This window comes from Melopsittacus undulatus, chromosome 5, assembly GCF_012275295.1.
Source record: "Melopsittacus undulatus isolate bMelUnd1 chromosome 5, bMelUnd1.mat.Z, whole genome shotgun sequence".
NCBI classification, from domain to species: Eukaryota; Metazoa; Chordata; class Aves; order Psittaciformes; family Psittaculidae; genus Melopsittacus; species Melopsittacus undulatus.
The window spans coordinates 74,297,536-74,318,749 of NC_047531.1; the positions used below are offsets into that span (position 1 = coordinate 74,297,536).

Here is a 21,214-nt window from a genome sequence, read left to right on the forward strand (position 1 = left end):
CAGCATAAAGAATCTCTTCCATCTTGTCACTTGAGCAGTAAACACTAAATCCACATCCACATCAGGAAATACAGAAAGGCATGTTCAGTCATATTTGCAACCTCCCTCCTCTTTTGCATCTTGGATCCCTCTCTTTTGCCTCTTCTTCCACAAAGTCCAAATAAACATCATTCTGCAGCAGGGTCTAAAGTTGTTTGTACCTTTTCTGATATCACAAACAAAAGTAACTTGAGATTTTTCCTTTAGCTCAGGCTCCAGCATGACAACTCAGGGTCCTACTGAGCTAATGGAAGAGCTAGAGATATTTAATACCAGAAGCTCTTTACAAAGTCTTTTACTACTCCTTTAGAGTGATGTTAATTGCGAAATATCAAACAGTGCAGTCAATCAGGGTACGAACTGTGATAAAGCCACCATTATACTAATACCATGTGGCATCCATATGGATAGCATACAGAATTCCTATCTGCCAGGGTAGTAGTATGTTTTGACCAGCACAGATTCAGGCTTTTTTTGGTATAACTAAGAACCAAGGTGGAAATTTCTTTCTTGAAAACTAGTAATACAATACAGTTATTTGGAATTTTGCCATAATCTGTGCAAATTGGCATGACTAAATAAAGATTCACTTTCTTCACTTTAAAGATATTATGATTTCCCTAGGAAGTGAGACAGAGAAACCATCAAAGAAATTGTTCTCTCCCTCTCTCTCCCTTGCCAGACTATCCGGTCTATGCCAGGACATTAACAGCTTACTGGAAGTCAAACAGGCTTTGGCCTACAGTGTTGGTACATGTTATAATATAAAAAATTAATTGTTGCATACTAAATATTGAATTCTCATTTCACAAAAAAAAATTAGCTTCTGGGCACTTAGATATTATGTCTGAAAAGAATCCGCATCATACAGAAGGTTATATAAGCAACACTGGTATATATTAAAGAAAACCAACTTTCATTAAATAAGGATTATACTGTGTTAAGTGATACTGAAGATCTCACGCTGGAGTGAATCATCTCAGACCCCTTGGTGCAATAAAACAAAGTATAAAACAAACAAAAAACAACTGACAACAACACACGCTGGCAATGACATTAGCCCTTTCCTCTTCTGTCCTTTACTGGGTATGAAGTAAACAGAAATGTAGGGAAACAGCCTTAAAGTTCAACGGCTGTCCCACAAAAAAAAGTTAGCTACTCCCCATACACATTTGTACTGTCTGTGCACTGAAAAGAAACTGTTTCAGATTATGTAACAAGGGAAATTAAACTACTCTGTTAATTTTTAAAGTGCTGTAGAACTGTAACTTTTTTTTCTGGGTATGACACCTTGCACATTTATTGTAACAGTAAGGAATCTAAGTTTCTTTTCTTCATACAGTTTCCAAATTTGAGACAAGAGGCTTCATCAGTAGTACTGTAGATTGTTTTCACAGATTTTTCTAGTGAAACAAATTGGCTTGCTCCACTGACAAGACAAGAAAAAATGTATCAGTCAGAGTTATAGTGTTAGCTTTCTCTGAGGTGAATCAAAGCTTGTTGGCTGATCCTTAGTCTTCAATTTTGCATGCAGGTTTGCTGTACACACAACTGTAGCACTGATTTAACACAAACCAGGATATCAGATAATCATTAATCTTATGAAAATTTTCAATGGAAGCATTACAAAGGTGACTGGCTTTGGATGAAAAAAATACTAGCTCATTTGCTCCTTTCCATTTCCTCCAAAATATTCTTTCCTATTAATCCATTTCAGTTTTAAGGTCATATGATACTGAAAAACAGGAACCAATCTTACAGGTTAACAAAACTATTTTTTTCCTTAGAATATGGAAAAGGCTACAGAAGAGTGCCTTTGTTATAAGAAAAACAACAAAACAGGAAAACTTGTATTCCTAAATGCCAAAATATGTCCTTTCCTTTTACACCTATGAGAAAGAAAATCAAGTCACTTGCTAAATATGCAACATGAGTACTGACATTTAAATAAGGTAGACAGTTTGCAGGATGAAAATGCAGTCTGATTCTTAAAACTTTTTTCAATTCTATTAAAAAACCCCATTTGCTAGTTGAGTTCTGAATACCTAAGAAAGGCTGCAATACAGTCTGAAAATACTTAACGGTGGCATCCCTCTGCCCAGAAGGAGATGCATGTAGTATCTCCAGGTCACAGCAAATTAGACATGTGATCAAACAACCTAACCCATTTACAGCCTTAAAAAAACACAAAAGGACAAAACCAGTGCATCATTCATACCATCAATACAGTCTTGGAGGAATCCCCAGGATATCGCAGACTGAAGACAAGCAAAGATCCCAGAAAGCAGAAGAATGTAAGGGTGGCAACATTTCTAACATCTAACAAAGACTCCACGAGAGGAATAGTTCCCATTGTCCAGTCACAGCATAATTCTGAGGGGTTGAGAAGAAGCCAAGCATTTACGGGGAGGAGGTAGTTGAAAGTCAGCTGTCTTGCTGGTGATGGACTAACAGCAGCTGGGTTATCAAACCTGAAGCAAAAGAGAAAAGATAAAGCTTTTAATGAAAGAAAAGGTATGGTCTTGATACACTTTGTGCTCAGAAACCAGCAAATTTCAGATACATAACTAGAGCTACCACTCACAGCCATGTACAATATCCTAATCTTCCTGTATTTATCCTATGTGTAACTTGGGAATCATACATGATGATTCATCTCAGCATGGGACAGAACCTCCTCCCAGTTTAAGAAACTAGTCTGAGATATAACCAACATAAGTCTGAAGAAACAGAATAATTTACACCTAAAGTTGAGTTCAGTGGTCCTTGTTCATGGTTTTTTTAGTTTGCATCATTTTCCAGGGAAAATATTGGATTTTTGCATTTCTACATTGCTCACATATTTTTAAGACAAATTAAAATTCATAACCCACACAAAATACTTCAGTAATAAGGCATTTAATTTCTCAACTACTAAGACAAAGTAACAAAAGTAGGGTTTTTAAAAATTAATGTCTGCTCAGATACCTCAAGACTGTGGACGTGCTTGTCAACAGGTACTGAAATATACCATTTATCAATAAAAAATAGTACTATTTCCCAGTCATTGCTTACCAATATCAACATAAGTTAAAAAACACTTAAGCTTATGAACTTCTAGCCATTTCACTCACACGTCATTAAGTCACAGGTTATTTATTAGTGTCTGTGAATAAGAGAAACTTTACTATTACCTTGTAAACACCGGAAGTTGAGATTGGATAACCTGGACTCTGACAACTACAAGCAGCAGTGTACTGAACATTAGGACTATGAGCTTCAATAGTGTTTGGAGCATAGAGAAAGGAATACTGCCCTTCCCTCGAAGAATCTGTACAGCTGTGTCCAATAACACTGGCAAGGTGTACTGCAAAGGAAAAAAGTTTATAATCAGATAGTAATCTCTTAGATAAATATGAGCTACCTAGTATTTTCTTTTTTTCTTGTTTTTCTCTAAATGCCTGATCCTAATAGTTACTTAGCCCAGCTTCTTAGAGATTTCATGACAACCCCCAAAAAGAAGTAACTCTACTCAAGTACTCTTGCTAACACTATCACAGCTGAACTATGCATTGACAGATTAAAAAAAAAATACCATCTTCAGAGACTTCAAGAAATCAAGTATGACTGCGAAACAAATCTTGAAGAATAAAAATCACTATTTTTAGTATTATCAGCCCCTCTGAACTTATCCTATAAACGAAATTCCTTAAGAATGATAGAAATTCTATGCACTTCCTGATTAGCCCTAGATTTCTATTTTATGTCTCTATCGCAGTAAACCATCTCTCCCTGCCTCATGAACATTATGATCATGCACAGTTCCCCATTACATACCCCGATTTCTTCCTTGTACCTCTTTCTCTATTTATTTATGTCTTGTGCTGGGGATAATTTATTGCTTCGCATACACTGGTTGGTTGAACTACAGATACTGACAGGTTTTTGACAACTGGTCAAACTCTTAGCTCATGGTATACCTGTACCCTCAGAAGAAGCCTCAGTTTGGATTTAATCTTTGCTACTCACTTACAAGAACTTGTTAAATTTTCAAGAAATTGAGGATCAGATCAAAAGGTACCAAAAGAAAGGAAGAGTGGATTGATGCATATGGACACATAATGGTGATTTTCTTAGAAATGCAGTTTGAAAAAAATATGCTTATTAGACTTGCAAAGGCAGTAGTTACAAACACATGTATTTCTGTAAGCACATAAAAAATGATTTGGGTATTTTGACCAAGACAGACAACATTTCAGCTTTTAGTGGTGCAGTTTTTTGCAAAATATTCCTCAAATAATTAAGTAAACAAGAAAAATTTCTTAGAATATGCAATCATATATTTTTAAATTGTACATTGTTTGACCATTGAAAAGTCAAGAATTATTTAATTGCAGGAACACCTTGTTTCTCTAAACAAAAGTTACTATTTGCTCAAAGACATATCAATGCTTAAAACGAAACCAATCAGATTAGAAATGAAATTTAAATATATTCTTAGAACAACAAATTTCATAAGAATATTACTGATTAAAATAAGACTACTCCAAAATGCCTGGTTATTCATTAGAATGTGATGAAATGGCATTTGTATATAATATGCTATTTTTTACTACAGGAATTAAAACCTAATAGTCCCCATCTGTATGTACCTCAGACTTGATAAATCAGATTGTTATACAGTAGTCTTTGCAAACCTCAGTCAACTAAACCCTTTGGTTTCTATTAAGACACATGAAATCTTCATTGAGTGTATTTGGTAATCATGTAAAAGACAACTTAGAAGTCACTGTGCTCCCTCACCATGAACTATGCATGTTAAACATCAACTATGTAAAAAAAAAAAAAATCTAAAATATGTAACAGAACTATAGAGTTAGCCTGAACTGACAAATACCAGTGCTGAAATATGACTCTTCAGCATACTTAATATCTCATTACAGAATTCCTGAGAAGAAATCCAATTTATTTTTCAACAGCTTACCCCTTGAGCAATAAATACTTCATAGACACAGCATATCCCAACCACCGTTATTCCTTGTTCTTTACACAGTGTTGCAACAGCTACTAGAAACACAGTCACTGCAATTGGAGTCCACACTGCAAATAAAGAAGACATTGAAAATATTTCATCTTACAAAAAGCCCAGACATTTAATAAAGTAAATTAAGCTAAAAAGCAAAGACTTTGGTTCTTCATATTTGAACATGCTATTTCTGTAACTTATTCAATATGACATTGGTCATTAAAGGGAAGATTACCAGGCTTTCTCTCAAGAAAGTAATATACATATATAAATTTTAAAACTGCGTCCTGTAAATTGAATGGACTAAATGAAAGGCAAAAGACTAGGAAAACAAAAAAAATCCAATCTTTCCAAATTCATCAGAGTACTTTTTCAAATGTAATGTTTTATAGGCAGTCATGAATTTTTTACAAAATCATTCTGACTTTAGAAAAGAGGCAAGCCTCATATATCTCCACATACTTGTGCCCATCTGAGGCATTTCAGCATATTTCAACTCACCTGTATTAACAGAAGTGAGTGAAGGAGCCCCCTACATTAGGTGTAAAACAACTGAAGAAGTGCTTAAGTCTTACAGGAGGAAAAAAAAATGCAATTTATAATGAAAACTTCCATTACATGGGGATCTTGGGGCTGAAGATTTTTTGTACACACTTGCAGAATAACCAATACACTCATATTACCATTTTAAGAGCTCTCTTATCAGTGATGCAGAAATTAAGTTACATATATATTTGTCAATCATTTACCTATGGTATTATCTGGCCCTTTAGATTTTGTGTATGACAAAAATGCAGCTAGGAAAAAGATAGATGACAAAAGCTCTGCTCGGCCCACAACTCCAGTAACCTGAAAAATAAAAAAAAACAAGATTATTATTCTTATAACTATTCTACTACTAGAATAGTGTGTGACTAATACACTATCAGGATATGCATAAACAGGATCTGTAAACCAAGCAATAAGGGCAATGAAGAGTAAGGCTGTTTTCAGATCAATCAGTACTGAATTCAAGAACAGGATGATAGAGGTGACTAGTGGCTACCTATGGCTGATGTGCCCCTAAGTATCACCATTAACAAGACAACTGAGAAATGTTGTACTTTCTCTTATCCTTAGTAACACCAGACACAAATAGCATTCCAGGTGAAACCTGGGCATGATAACAACCTCTTTCTTCCTAATACTTGGAAGAAACCAGGTTTCCTGAATAGGAGATTTAAGTGGAGCCTGATAAGGACATATGTATGTATATATCCTGCTGACAATGGCATACAGAAACTATAATTGTTACTTTTGTGCATACCTTTTCCAACTGACCGAACAGATTTAAATCTGAAAGATGCATTCCTTTTACTGCTGCTATGGTAACTCTTAGATGAGCAGACAACAGTTACGACTAAATTGATGGCAAACTCTGTTGCAATGGAGTTAAGGAATGACTTGAGCATTATGTGAGGCCTTATTACAGGTCTCACAGTTTTTGAAATGGTAATGGGGTTGGCAATATTAAAGTAATGACATAGAGAGGAATTAATTTTATGAAAACTTGGAAAACTAGTAAAATCCATAGGGCAGAAGGTTATGACGGAATTCCCAAGGAAATACAGATTAATATCCATTTCTGGAGCTGTTTTCCCAAAATGCTAAGGTGCAGTCAATAAGCAGAGATCAAAGACAGGTCACTCTGTTAATGGTTACTGTAGTTACTACTGTGCTGACCACAATACCATTTAGGACTGTCTTCTTCATTTGTCCTATTCTGCAATGTTTCTGATTGCATTCATTTTTTTTTACAAGGAAGATGGCTGGAAAATGGCATGCTATCTCAAAGTAGACTGTCATATTTATCTACAGAAACCTCTTACCTCACCATTTAATGATGATGATGCTGAAAACTTACTTTCAGCCATCTGGACCTAATTGTAAGTTTTGATTGCTAGCTACATCCTTGGTCAAGCATAACTGATCCAGCACAGCATAAAAAGAGAAAGCAACTCAATATCCAAAGTCACAGTGTAAAGGAAAGTATTCAAATCTGAATGTGAAATCATGCTCTGGTGCTTCCATTGCAAGTAGAATACATTTACCAAAGGACTCAATGAATAATGCACAGACAAAGCATGTTTCATAACTGACAGGGCATCAGAGTTTGTGTTAACATTTTGGATAGTATACAAGTATTTGTTTCCAAAACGTCTTAAGCTGTTTCAACGATTTCTGGTCTGGACCTCAAAATATAGGAGAACTTTTGTGGATCAACTGAAAGAGATCATTAGGAATGCCAGTGTGCTGGTGTGCCTCCAGTCTCTTCCCAACAAAGAAAGATTCTATTTCTGGATACAAAGGTGACGCATGAGTGAAAATTCCAGCATTCACAAGATTAGTTGACATCCTGTAGCTGTAAAGGTGATCAACATGTCTCTAGCTAAAACAATAGCAAAGTAGCTAGAAAGACTGAACTGGAATTCTAAAGACAAGGATAAATGAAACTATGATGCTGTTATTCAATGTGTTTCCTCAAAGATTCTTCCTCAGAAAATGATATTAACACTGGAAGGAACCAGCTTCTCGCTGAAGTCAAGCAGAAAATTATTTCTATTTATCTTGCTTTGCTAACTTATCCAGGAAAAAAAAAAACATTTATCATAACATAGATAATAAGGATTGCATCTGCTGTTTCAAACTCTTGTGCAGGGGATTAATAAATAGGAAACTCATTTGAAGGAATTCAAATCAGATACATTCCTATTATGAAAGATACACATATCACATTATAGAAAAAACTGGGGAAAAAGAAACTGCTTTGGACTTTTCACTAAAACCTGAATAAGTTAGTTGGCAGTCAAGTCTCCATTCATTATGACCTCTTCTTTTCCATGTATGGAAACTTCTGGTGGTTTTGCCTTTATACATATAAACAACTCTCAACTAAAAATTCTTTCTTTGTTGGATGTTAGGCAGAATTCTCAATACAAACACTTGAAAGGATAAAATGCACTATTTGTCAAAACCAGAAAGCTGAAATTGAAAATGGCGGGGGAGGAGAATGAACTCCCCTAACTGATTCTTCACCTAAGTACAAAAGCAGGAGAACTCAATTGCAATTGCACTTCAATTCCCGAGTTTCTTAAGTACATCAAGTTCTAGCAATCTTAAAGTGCCCTCGTGTGGTTAATATGACGAATTACAAGTTTATGACCAAATTGCTTCATAACTGTACTTCATAACTTTGTAATACCTTATCCCGCACAATGTAATTACACAATGTTTTGTAGGATTTGTATGACACTTTTTGCTAACTCTGCTGCAAAGTATTAAATGTGATTGTGTTACTGTTATCTCATAGGGAATCCGACTGTTCAAGCATAAGAAATCGCCATATTTGAAATGAAAGTGATAAAATTACACAGGATAATCCAAACCATGAACCACTACTGTAAGTCTGTAGCAACTTGGTAATGCTCCTGTAAACATACTATCACATTTACTACAAGAGGCAAAGTCAAACTTTTAAATTTAAAGCATGCTTTTTCAAAGAAACAGAAAACCAAATGAAATTAACAAATTATTTTTTAACCCACATTTTACCCAAGATTTTATGGGGGTTTGTGCTTTCAAGCACAAAAGCAAGCAAAAAATTTTAGGTGTTTAACTTCTGCATTTTTAAATATGCACCTAACTTCTTCTAGCAAGGACATGTTAGTAGCTCAAATAGCAGGCAATTAGAAACTCCATGAACTTATTCCCTATAAAGATTTTCTCAAAATTCACAGATGCAGGCTACCGAATTGCTACTAGCAGGGATTTGTGTCTTTAGAGAACAAGAGATGCAAACTCTTTACCCTCACAAATCAGAACAAAAAAAAACAAAAACCCAACATAAGGTAACAGCAAACCCCCTTCATTTTCTCAAATGACATCGCACACAACTCAAAAAAAACCAACCCAAAACAAAACAAAAGCCACAGAAAAAAAAATGGATAATGCCTCCAAAGAAGCAAAAGGTTTTTGAAAATCAGCTAATACTACAAGAAATAAAAAAGAAACTAAGAAAAGGTTTTGCAACACCTGTGAACTGGAATCTCTGAAAGCCAATCTAAGTGATGCAGAAATAACAGCAGAGAATTCCACAGATCTGCTTTATCAGTGTTCCTGAAGGAAACAAATATAATGAATGGTGATCGCAAGACTCCATTTACTCCACAACCTTGCAAGCCTGGTTGAACATTAAAAGGTGTATTATCAGACAGCTTGTATAAATAATGCTTTTCATAGCAGTGAAAAAAAAACTCATTCAGGATCAATAGGAAGGTAAATATGAGAGGTGAGAAATGCATTCCTCATTCTTATTTCAGATATGTTGAAAAAAATTGAAGGTTCTAACAGAATGGTCCTAAGCTGGGTGTAGTATAGCAACGACAATCCTAGGAAAAGGTCTGCTGAGACTGATATATTGACATAAAAGACAGTGAACAGAACTGACTTGGTAATTAGCTAGAGTCAAGAGCTTAGCACTTCTGGAAATGAATGAAGTGGTATTCATAGTATTTGCAAAATATGGTACTGGATGAATCATCACAGAACACAAATATCTGTGTAAGCTACAGTAGCCATCATCATAAAAGGCAATGTCCATAGCAGAGACTTAAGTTATTCAGTAACTAAATTAATGTTTCTTTAATTATTTTCAGTAGCTGCATCCAATATCAAACAATGAATTTGTTACCTTTGCCATTCATTGAAAAGGGCAGAGTTAAGCACAAGTAAAACCACACACTTTTTGGAGTTATAATTTATGAACAGACAAAAAGACCCCATGAAATTTAAGGTTAATTAATACAGCTTGAACAAATTAAGCACATCACAGGCATACCTACCGCTTCAGTATGTATTGGGTGCACTGCAAAGAGCAAGGATGCAACTATGCTGCTCTTGTTATCCAGAAAAAGCTTACAGACCTTGAGGAAGACTACACAAACCACCACATGGAAGACCAGATTTAGGAAGTGGTAAGAAACTGCATTTAACTCGCTGAACAAGTAGTTTAAACGAAACGTAAGAACTGTAAGGGGACGGTAAGATTTATGACTTCTCTCCTGAAAGAAAATAAATAAATCAATCAGTCACCATCAACTCCCACACAGGGAAGCAAATTGCACATACAGAAAGACAAAAACACAGATAACAAAAAGTATTCTAAAAGCCATGAATGATCAAATTAATCTGAGTTCATTTAGTTAAAATTACCCTGACTTTCTGTTGGGTTTTCAGTGCAAAATCAATACTGAGATGGCTTTCTCTCCCTCTACGTGGTTAGGTTTTTTTTGAAGTAAAAACATATTGAAAAATACTACTTGAAATTTTGCTGGGAGAAGTTTAGGAACCCACTTACAGTGACTGCAGGACTAGATGGCATCTGAAAAAGTCTGGAACTTTTCACTAGAGGGTTGTATGAAAATTATGAACTAAAGGCTATTTGTAGAGTGGGCAATTAGTATCTCACAAAGAACTAACCCTGTATGTTATGAACATAAGCAATTACAAGGTGAATGCATAGGCAAAAATGACCTATGACTATCAGCTTATTTTTGCTCATTTGCAATGGCACCATGTGTAGCCTTCTAAGCTATATGTAAATACTTTAGCCACTGCCACTTAACAATGTTTATCAACAACTTTAACACCAATGCAGCTTTTCAAATAAAAACACAGCCACTCTAGATAGGCTACAAACCAAGCCCTATGAATTCACATAAACATACTTCCTCAAAAAAAAATAGTAATTCAATACCCATTCTCTAACTTACAGCTTTGCTGTTTAAGAGTCCTACCTTTCCTTCCATACTGCAATTAGAAATAAATACCCTCCTTGTATGTCAATGTCTAGCTATTGCAGGAGGAAAAGTGAAAATGGTCAGGGCTGTCCAATTTCAATATTGAAATTAGATAACACACAGCATCTTGAATCATGATATATTACTTAAATTTTCTTACAAGTTCTTTTATTGAACAGATGAAAAGAATACAAGTGACATCTGTTCCAGATCTTGTAGCACAAAACACTAACATCACCACATTCCATTAGAAACAAACTATTCTGTTAAAACTATCTTAGGAAGAAGTGCAAAAACTTTGCAAGGCTTTTTTTTCATTTCCTAAATGCCTCTAAGTGTTTCACAAACCATTTACCTCAGACATTGGAGTGCCCCAGAAGTCATTCTGAAACAGATTTTTTAGTGGAGTAGAAGGATGCAGATCTTTATTGTCCAAAATTGCTGAAACATCATCAAAAACAAACCCACAAAAGAGACTGTTCCAGTAGCAGGCTGCCACCACACCAACTATTAGTGCTGCCTCCTTCAGGCTTACATCAGCCATCTTCTCTAAGAGTTTTCATGGACAAAAGCTGAAATACATGGACAGCAACTTGACTAATGTTACTGATTAAAAAATAAACTTGACAAAGTCAAAAAGACATGTAATATTTTAGAAATTAATGACACTATGTATCTAAAAATCAGTAAAATCGAAAGCTTTCCGCTAGTCTTTTCCATCTTACACAATTGATTGTCTAAAAGACATACTCTCATTAAATAAGTCTCACCCCTAAAAAGCCCTCACACAACCTGGATGCACTGCAACATTTCATGGTTTACTAAGAAAAGAAGATTGATGATAAACTGTGATGTAATTTTTAGCAGAGAGCAGTTCAAATGAATGCTGAAGACTAGAGAATTATGAAAATTAAGTTCCCTAGAGCCCTGAGTAGTCTAACATACTGACACAGAATACTACATCATCAAAAAGGAAGGCAGAACATTAATTATTCATATTGTTTAGGTTTAAAAGTATTTCATAAAATATTTCAACAGCAGTAAAAAAAAACCCAAATTTCAAACATTCTGAAGAATAAACGGGAACCTTTAAGAACTTCATAAATATAGGTGTTTAAGAACAGGTGAAGAAGGACGTAAGTAATAATAAAAAGTTAAACTTACCATTGAAGCTCACACTTTGATCATTTGCATTCTTCATAGAAGTTCAGAAAAAAGTAATTTTTTCTCAACTCTGCCAAATGCTCCGATGTCATTAAATGCTCATAAGAGTCCTGTCTAAAGAAACAGCAAGCAAAAAAGACATTACAAATTAACTTTTATCTTATTTTCTCTCATCTTGCATAAACTTCCTAAGCTCTAGAAATTATTAAACAGCATTTTTAGGTTTATTTAAATAATAATACATGGGTGACCTAATCAAAAGGTGAAATTACTATGTATTAGGTTTGTTGAAAACACTGTTCTGCCTTGGAAGAATAAGAAGGTAACTACAGGTCAAAGGTATTCTTTTTGACCCATGGTTGACACAGCCTGGATTACTGCCAATCGTTGGGACCAAATTGGTGAAAAGCTACAGACAGCCAAACACTGACTTAGTTTTGAGAAAAAGGAGAGATGACTGAAAAAAAAAATATACAGCCTCTTCCCCAAAACTAGAGAGGGCTAATATCCCTAAGGACAGAGAACAGCTTATATTAGCTGGATAATGTGGATCCATAAATATATAAACACACTAGCCTTATGTCCATCACGGTTCATACATCAAAGCTGATGCTATATGCTCTATGCTATATTATTTGGATGATGAAATGCTGGTGATATTTTTTCCTTTGGTTTGTTGATGTTTTGTGTTTTTTTACTTGTGTTCATATTTAAGTATACTATCCTCTAAAAACAGCCCACAGAAAAATCTCACCCACACATTTAATTTCAGAAGTGATTTGCAGCCTGGGCTGTACCTGAAAGCACAACCATCACCTATCACAACTAGCGGTAAAGGAGCAGTGGTACAGGAAGGAATACATGTGCAACAAGATGCAGGTGCAGTTAAACTGAAAACCAAGACAAAGATCATTTAAAAGGAATCAAATCAATCCAATCAGTGTTACTCACATAATGTCAGTGAAGGTTGTGGGTTTTGTTCTGTAGTACCTGGAGCATTGGTAACTGGTGTTACTTGAATCAATAAAAAGCCTTTTTTAATTAAAGAGAGAGAGAAAACATCGTTAAATGTTAAAGGAGGAGGCTATGTCTTTTTGCCAGGCTGCAACAAAGTACTTTAAGCCAAGATTAAGTTAGAACATATTTATGATCTTCGTGGCAGCCAGAGAAATCTTATTTAAAAAAATAAGAAAACAAAGCTTACTGCAGGAATACATGAAAAGCCAGCCCATTTCTGAATTTCAACCCACCAAAGTTTTTTAGCTCTCCCCCCACCCCAAGCATGAGGAGAAAAAACTGCTAGCAAAAGAGTTTGAAAATCCTTGTTTGCAACAGTGTGTAGAACACCGTGCTTCCTACTTCCTGAACTTCACTAGTTCTACTGAATAGCAGTCACATCTGAAAAGGTCCCACAGCAAATATGTAATGATTTTCCAACATATAAGCTACATTTCTTAAATACTGTGTTCCAAAACTTAATGGGACAAGATAATATTGGCAGACAGAAGCAACCATAAGGTTTATTTAAATTCATCCTTCAAGAAAAGGCCTCACTAGGTTAGTAGGTTTGGGCAACCTGAGACTTCTTTATTAACAATATAAGTTTATTGCTTTGGTTGAAGTATTAAGCCCTTGCAGACACTGCCAAGACAGCTGCCTTAATTATCCCTTAACCCTAAGCAATTCTGATGCTTTTCATGAGCCCTTTTTGTTCTGAATTTCTAGAACTTCTTCCACCCACAACTCTTTTTATACCACTCTTGACTAAGCTTTTCCTTAACAGAGCTGCATTTACCTACATGCCACCTGTAGGGAATATATGGTTTATATTTGAAAGAAAGGAAACTCTTAGAAAGGAGTATTTTGAGATATATCCAAAGTCAAGATTAAGTGGCTAGCCCACCACCAGAGAAACCTATTTGAGAACTCCAGAAGAATCACAGAATCCCAAGGGTTGGAAGGGACCTCGAAAGATCATTTAGTCCAACCCCCCTGCAAGAACAGGGTAACCTAGAGTACATCACACAGGAACTTGTCCAGGCGGGCCTTGAATATCTCCAACGTAGGAGACTCCACAACCTCCCTGGGCAACCTGTTCCAGTGCTCTGTCACTCTTACAGTAAAGAAGTTCTTCCTGATGTTAACGTGGAACCTTCTATGCTCCAGTTTACACCCATTGTCCCTTGTCCTACCACTGGATATCACTGAAAAAAGCCTAGCTCCATCATCCTGACACCCACCCTTTACATGTTTGTAAACACTGATGAGGTCACCCCTCACTCTCCTCTTCTCCAAGCTAAAGAGACCCAGCTCCCTCAGCCCCTCCTCATAAGGGAGGTGTTCCACTCATCATCCTTCATCATCTTTGTGGCTCTGCGCTGGACTCTTTCAAGCAATTCCCTGTCCTTCTTGAACTGAGGGGCCCAGAACTGGATGCAATATTCCAGATGTGGCCTCACCAAGGCGGAATAGAGGGGGAGGAGAACCTCTCTTGCCCTACTAACCACACCCTTTCTAATGCACCCTAGGATGCCATTTGCCTTCTTGGCCACAAGGGCACACTGCTGGCTCATGGTCATCCTCCTATCCACCAGGACCCCCAAAATTCACCTTTAATATCACATTTTTTTAATCTGCAACACACCTTCTCCTTTCCATGCACATTTCAATCATAGGTACAACTGCAAATACATGGCTATAACTTGGTCTTTCAAGACAAGTATCCAAGCCACAGATACTCAAGACAATACTGAACAGCTTAATAAGTTTGCTGTGAGGAACATAAGCAACAAAACTCATTGTTCTGGTTTTGGCAGCAAGCCACACAACACACTGCTTGAACTGTGCATGCCATGCTTGGTAATCTCAAAAGCATCACAGTATATCTCTCAAATTTGTATTGTGTGCAAAAGCACTAGGAGGTCTTGGTAACAGATGGGCAAAATGGAGATCTGGAAGAGTCCCCATTTTCCAGCAATCTGTTTCCAGGACAAGTGCAAAGAACAAAAACAGGAAATGCAAGGCCATGTACAATCTGTAGATCACACAAAACCGTAGCAGAGATACTACTTTCTGACTTGCAATCTGGTAGTCTAAGGTCTTATTTTCTTGAAATATACTGTAAAGATACAGAAAGTTAGGGAAGTCACTTTTTCCACCTAGTCCGGTTACAGGGTAGTTTAATGCTCTTGCTGAATTAAAACATAAATATGGAAAAGATGTTTTTACTGTCCTTTACATTAAGCATAAGAAGGCAGATTTTGGGGAAGGCTCACCATCAGAACTACTAGTTCCTATCTGCTACTACAGCTTGGTCTACCAGCAAACTCAAAGCTTCAAACCTTGAGTGATCATCAATGTGAAAGAGAACGCAAAACTAAAATGGAGGGAGGCTTATAAAAGCTCATCCGTACTTGGTAAACTAGGCAAAATGTTTTATGTCTGCCATTAATCTCAGTGGAGAACAGCAATTGCTATTTGGCAGCCAACACTATTCACACCAGATAATCTGTTATCAGTTTGATATTGGAAAGAAAGAGGCCATACGAGGATTATGCAATGCTGAGAACCTCATCAATCAAAGATGTGCAAGGGGCTGCTGAAGCCTTGGCTATGACTGGGCTACTTGAGTGAGTGGATATAATTCCCCTTCTTGCCCAACAGACACGCTGAAATCTGCTATCAACCCAAGTATGGTCTTGCAAGCGCCAGTACTTCATTGCTCCCAGTGATAGGTGTTTTGATAAATACCAGTAAAATGCTGCCTAACAACTTATTTGTTAACACGGCCTTGCTGTGATAGGAAACTACATCACTGACTGCTCCAACACACGTAAACAGATTGACTGTTTCTCAAGTTATTTTTTTTCATCATGCCTACCTGCTACTTTCACAGACTGCCCATCAGACACCTTAACCAGCTGTATGACTGCCAGTCTGGGGCCTATGGAACAGCCACAGAGCCCCATTTGACTGGCTGAAATCAGGAGAGATACATACTTTATTACCAAGATTTCTGTTGCATGTTTTAATTTACAACAGCATCTGACCATGGCAAGAAAAATGTATGTCTGAAAAAAAATAAACAGCAAGATAAACCCTGAGAGACAGAAACTGCATGATTATGACAGCCAACTGTGCAAAACGGTTGTGTTTTTCTGCGTAAAACACCTGATTGTTAGTCTGATTTTCTCAAGCTGTCTGGCACAGAAATCTGCATTTTGCACTGCAGTGCTCTCATGCATGTACAGAGACATTAAATAGAAAGGACAGACAAGAACCAGAGCTCTCAAGCAGGTCTGGCTTGTAAGGCATGTATTTTCCTCCAGCTATGGAGAACCCTTTACCAGTTCATCCTGATGAGTTTATTACAGATGAGTACTACATAACAAAAAAATTGTTTTTTAGGAAAACAGGAAAACAAAACATTTCTCTACAATCACAGTTTAATACCATATATTGCAAAATACAGTAGTCTGCACCAAAAAAAAAAAAAGCAACATGAACAAAAAAATGCACAATGATGTTCTAAGAGTATCCTCATCTGGGAGATTTGGGAGTGTGAGAGCCATTTTCTGATCATATGAATTTAGTAAAACTTAGGATGTACTCAAGGAGGAATACAGCTGCAATCCCTAAAGACTCAACAGCTGTTTAGCACTCCATAATTAGCTATCATCTAATAAATGTGCGGTCATCTTCTACCAACAACAGACCCTTGCAAGAACAAATATATTTGTGTTGATTAGACACAACTTACTACCTAACTTTAGAAATCTAAACACACATTTGAATCTTCTACTGGGTAATGGCACTTTTAAACCCAACAGTTCATTAACAACAACTTCTGTTCCAATCAATCCTACTTCAAAAACAAAAAAATAAGTTCTATGAGTCACTTTTTTCTTCTTTAGAGAACAAGACACAGGTAGCAGAAGTATTAGAGAATTTGAGAACTGTGGCAATTCTGTTGGGGAAAAAGCTTGCACAAACCACCTAAGGATTTCCACGGGATTTCCACAGAAACTGGAAAGAACAAACATGATCATTAAACTTAATCTCAAATGGATGTCAGAATTGCAAAGTTTCAAATTGTTTCAGATTTGTATGAAAGCTCTTACTACTCCTGAAAATACCGGCTATAACTGACATATTGCAGCTTTTGATACAGTCAATATTTTGAAAGTCAGTTCAAGCTGTCAGAAAGTTTTTTAAATTCACTTTATTCACTGTCCATAACAGAACATGTGTTACTACAATTTAAAGATCTTTTTTTAATCTCATATGCAGAGACTATTTTAATTCACACTTTATTAAATATTCATTGGTATTAAAAATACACCTGTAACTTTTCAGTCATATCAAGATGTTAGCATTTTCAACTGTAATCAAACTGCAACTATTCTCTGGAGATGACTGCATCAGTGAAGCAATAGTCTGTAGACTATGTGAAGCACCAGTGAGGCAATAGTTTGTAACTCCACAGAGTCATTTTGATAATCAGTGCTTTAGCCTGTGCAATATGCAACATAAATATTATGGAAATTTCAAGGAACTTTAATTTGGTGTTATATTAATTAGGCTGCTGGAAATAACAAAACAGGTAGTTTGCATATGGATCAGGCAGTTTCTTGAAAATCTTTGAGAACAAGTTAATGAGCATTTTATGCACATACCTAAGCATAAAATGTGGGCTTTTCATTCTCCTGTTTGGAGCTCCAAAGGCAGTAAAGACACAGATATACACAAATAAGCTTCCAAAAAGAGTTGTACATCTCATTTACTCTGGAGAAATGTACTCTCACAGCCACTGAAGGTCCTGGACTGCTTAAAACATATTTACAGTTCACACTTTGAAAAGTGACAAAATATCAAAGGTGGAAGAAAGGAAAGAACTGACAAAACTACTCCTAGATTTATTTCCAGTTTTAAACAGGTGAGCACCAAGTTCATTTAAGATGAACTGATGAATATCAGCAAAGATATATACAACAGGTTACCAAAGCCCGTATTAGAGTCACTTAAAAATGGCATTTTAATTTAGCTTCTGGGGCTCTACTAATGCCCTTATCTGTCCTGCCTACTTGCTACTCTTTCTGCATTTTTGGCTAAAAGGAATATTCTTTATGATGATTTGATATGAGTGTTTAATGACAGAAAATGATCATCATTTTGTCTGCATTGTCCCTTTCCACATAGTCTTTAAATTTGTCTTATCTTAAAAATGTTGCTCCAAGGTACAACTCCAGTATGAAACAATGCAGATGCATAGCTCAAATTTAAATGACTGTGGTGAATTTCACACAGGAGAAAGCAAGAAGTATTTGGGAAGATGGGAGAAGGCAGAATGCAAAACATGCCTGGAGTTCCCTTTTCTCTTGCTGAGAATTTGGAGCAGAATAAATACAATAAAAAAAGTTTTATTGTGGCAACCTTCCTTTGCAAATACACCAGGATCAAGAGTAATGGGACAAATGTAAAGTACTCTTCATTCCCCAGCAATGCAATGCCCCCCAGCCTTCTCTTTGTAGAGATCCGAAGGATCAACTAGATGAGGAATGGCAGCTCTGAGGTGGAGTCAGAACACATGTTGCAGGCTAGAGGAAAGATTTTCCTGGGAAATCTGTGAAGAACTTGCTGGCAACCAACCAGCTAAACTAATGGAAGAACATTTTAGGGTACTCTGGTACACACCAAGAATGAAAACTTAAAAATTAACAAGATGAAGGTATTGGTTTAGTTGGTGGTTTAGCTTGAGTTTGTTCAATGCAACCAGTGCAACAGTCAGCTGAAATACAAATGACATATGCATGGTTTGCATTTTATATCTTAAAATGATTAACAAGATGTCATACATTAAAGTCAAACCTTTAGAGTTTTAGGGGGATTTTTTCCTACATTCAATACCTTTTACATTCAGAATAGCTGTATAAAACATAGTTTGTTTCCTCATAGGACACTGACACAAAAATAGCCCATCTAAAATAATGCCAATTAATACTCTCAGTATTCTAGAAATACAACACCAGAAACTGCATGTTTGTTAACTCCAAAGAATAAACCAACAAAAGCTACATGGGTGGCATAAGCTAAAAAGTCAGCCTCTGCTATGCATGTCCTTATTTAGTATGCTTGGTCTGTAGATGACTTCTTGCAGTATTTTTAATAACATTCCATTAGGTCTTTTATATCGCAGTCTTTGTATTAGGCCTTTGAAATGGCACACAATGTTATCAAAACTGTGGTTTAATATGGATGCCTAACTCTTTTATCAGGGTAGGTCAAGCTGTACTGTGGAGCTAAAATGTTCTTTGGCTCCAGAACTACAAGCATGTATTCCCATTGGAGGATCAGCCACTCATACAAAGTTTGTCATGCAATCAGATGTGATGCAGAAACAGAAGAAAAACTAATTCACTTGCTCTACAGCGTTCTGTATTTTAAACCTCTTCACATTTTGTGTCGGATTAACGTTTCCAAGCTTTTCACTCTTTTTTCACTTTCAGAAGTCTTCCAGCTCACCTCAAAATCCCTTTTAGTTCTGCATCAACCTCCTTCACTGTCTACACTACACACTTATAACCTAGATATGTTTTCACTGCTAGTATATGATGTACTTTCTGCTGATTCTACAACACTCAAAAAAAAAAAGTTGAAGCACACTAAATAGATATACTTGCCTTAACAACTTGTTAACCTGATGAAGAGGAGTAAAAAAAAAAGAAACAAGAAAGGTCTTATCCAGGAACATCAATGGATGATTTCATTTTCTGTATCACAGGGGAATCCATTTCCTGAAAGCTCATCTTGTAGCAAGGCAGTATTATTCTCTGTGGCTCACATACTCGAACTACAAAAGCCTGTCCTGCTAAGAAAACACTGTTTTACACTTAATGGTAACAGATTTTAGTTTCACTAATGTTTCCTATTCATGAAATATAATCTGGTCTCTTTCTCTTTCCTAACTATACAGTTTGCTATTCTTACCCAATATAGAGCTATAATTAACTAATCTTTGGCTGAAGTATAAAACTCTTTACAGTCAATCAAGAATGAAGAGTTACGCCATGACTGAAACAAGTTGCATAAATACAAAGAGTGCCAAGCAGCTTGCATCTTGTCAGCCTTCATTAAATATCAACACTAATCAAGAGACAGCAAAGAAAAAGTAGACAATAGTCTAGAAAAAGACAAAAGTCCAAAGATGACACTATGATCACCTTTCTTTTTCCCTTAAGTAATCTAAAAACAAATTCTCTTCAGTTCTTTACAGCTGTTGAATGAATACAGATATATACACGTCGCAAATGGTTGTTGGTTTTCCTTTTTTATTTGAAAAGATTTGTTCACAGCCATTTAGCTATCACAGGATTTCAACTTTTGGGGTCACCAGACCACTACCAGTGCTCAGACATGCTCACTAGCTACTTGCACTCAAAGGATTCTGTTATAGATGTGATCTTTCCTGTACCGCCCTGCAAGCTATATTTTGGCCCCCGACTATTACACACCGACACACATACATAGTACACGCATACCGGGACAGTACTTCAGCCCTACAGTCAGCCTGCCGTGCTGCACAGAGCACGCCGCCGCCCTCAGCCCGTGTCGCGGATAAGACCTAAGGACGACTGAGGGCGGAGGGGAACGGGCACGCAGCCACTGCCGAAAGCCTGCGGATGGGAAGGGATAGGACAAGCCAGGGTGCGAGCCCATCCTCCTCTCAAGCGACGGGGAAGCGCGGCCAGAGACCAAGGCGGCACCGCAGCCCGGAGGGGAGGCTCACAGATGAGGCCCGGAAAGCACAGCCAAGGGAGAGAGACACAAAGATGACTATCCGCCACCGCGGGCGGCAGCTACACCTGACCCAGGCCTCCCGCACCCCAAGTCCCGTTTGCGAAAGAAGAGCTCGCCGCTCCTCGCCCTACCTGTGGCCGCAAAAGCAGCAACTCCCCCACTACCGGCGCCACCGCCCACAGCTCACACCGCCGCCGGTCTCCCGGAACTGCACATGCGCACAGACACCCTCTTCACCACCCCCGCGACCGGCAAGGGAAACTAAGAGATCCAATTCCGGGGCGGTAGTTCCGAGGCACCGTGGGAGTTGTAGTTCCGGAGCAGCCGGGATAAGCAGTCCACCGCCCGTAGCGAGGGGTTATCGCCACAGTGC

General features: G+C 37.1%; 1 protein-coding gene across 2 annotated transcripts in view; it reads right to left on the reverse strand.

Moving 5' to 3' along the window:
- Positions 1-21,058, reverse strand: part of TMTC3 (transmembrane O-mannosyltransferase targeting cadherins 3) — a 33,212-nt gene extending 12,154 nt beyond the window's left edge. The window contains exons 1-9 of one of the 2 annotated variants that reach the window (XM_034063136.1): positions 20,973-21,058; positions 12,997-13,077; positions 12,046-12,155; positions 11,237-11,453; positions 9,925-10,143; positions 5,794-5,893; positions 5,003-5,118; positions 3,213-3,385; positions 2,258-2,510 (exon numbers count right to left, since the gene is read on the reverse strand). In XM_034063136.1, the coding sequence (XP_033919027.1) occupies positions 2,258-2,510; positions 3,213-3,385; positions 5,003-5,118; positions 5,794-5,893; positions 9,925-10,143; positions 11,237-11,425 (1,050 nt within the window). In that variant the 5' untranslated portion in view covers positions 11,426-11,453; positions 12,046-12,155; positions 12,997-13,077; positions 20,973-21,058. Of the gene's footprint in view, positions 1-2,257; positions 2,511-3,212; positions 3,386-5,002; positions 5,119-5,793; positions 5,894-9,924; positions 10,144-11,236; positions 11,454-12,045; positions 12,160-12,996; positions 13,078-20,972 lie in introns of both variants that reach the window. The other variant, XM_034063135.1, reaches the window with a different exon arrangement.
- Positions 21,059-21,214: the final 156 nt, after the last annotated feature.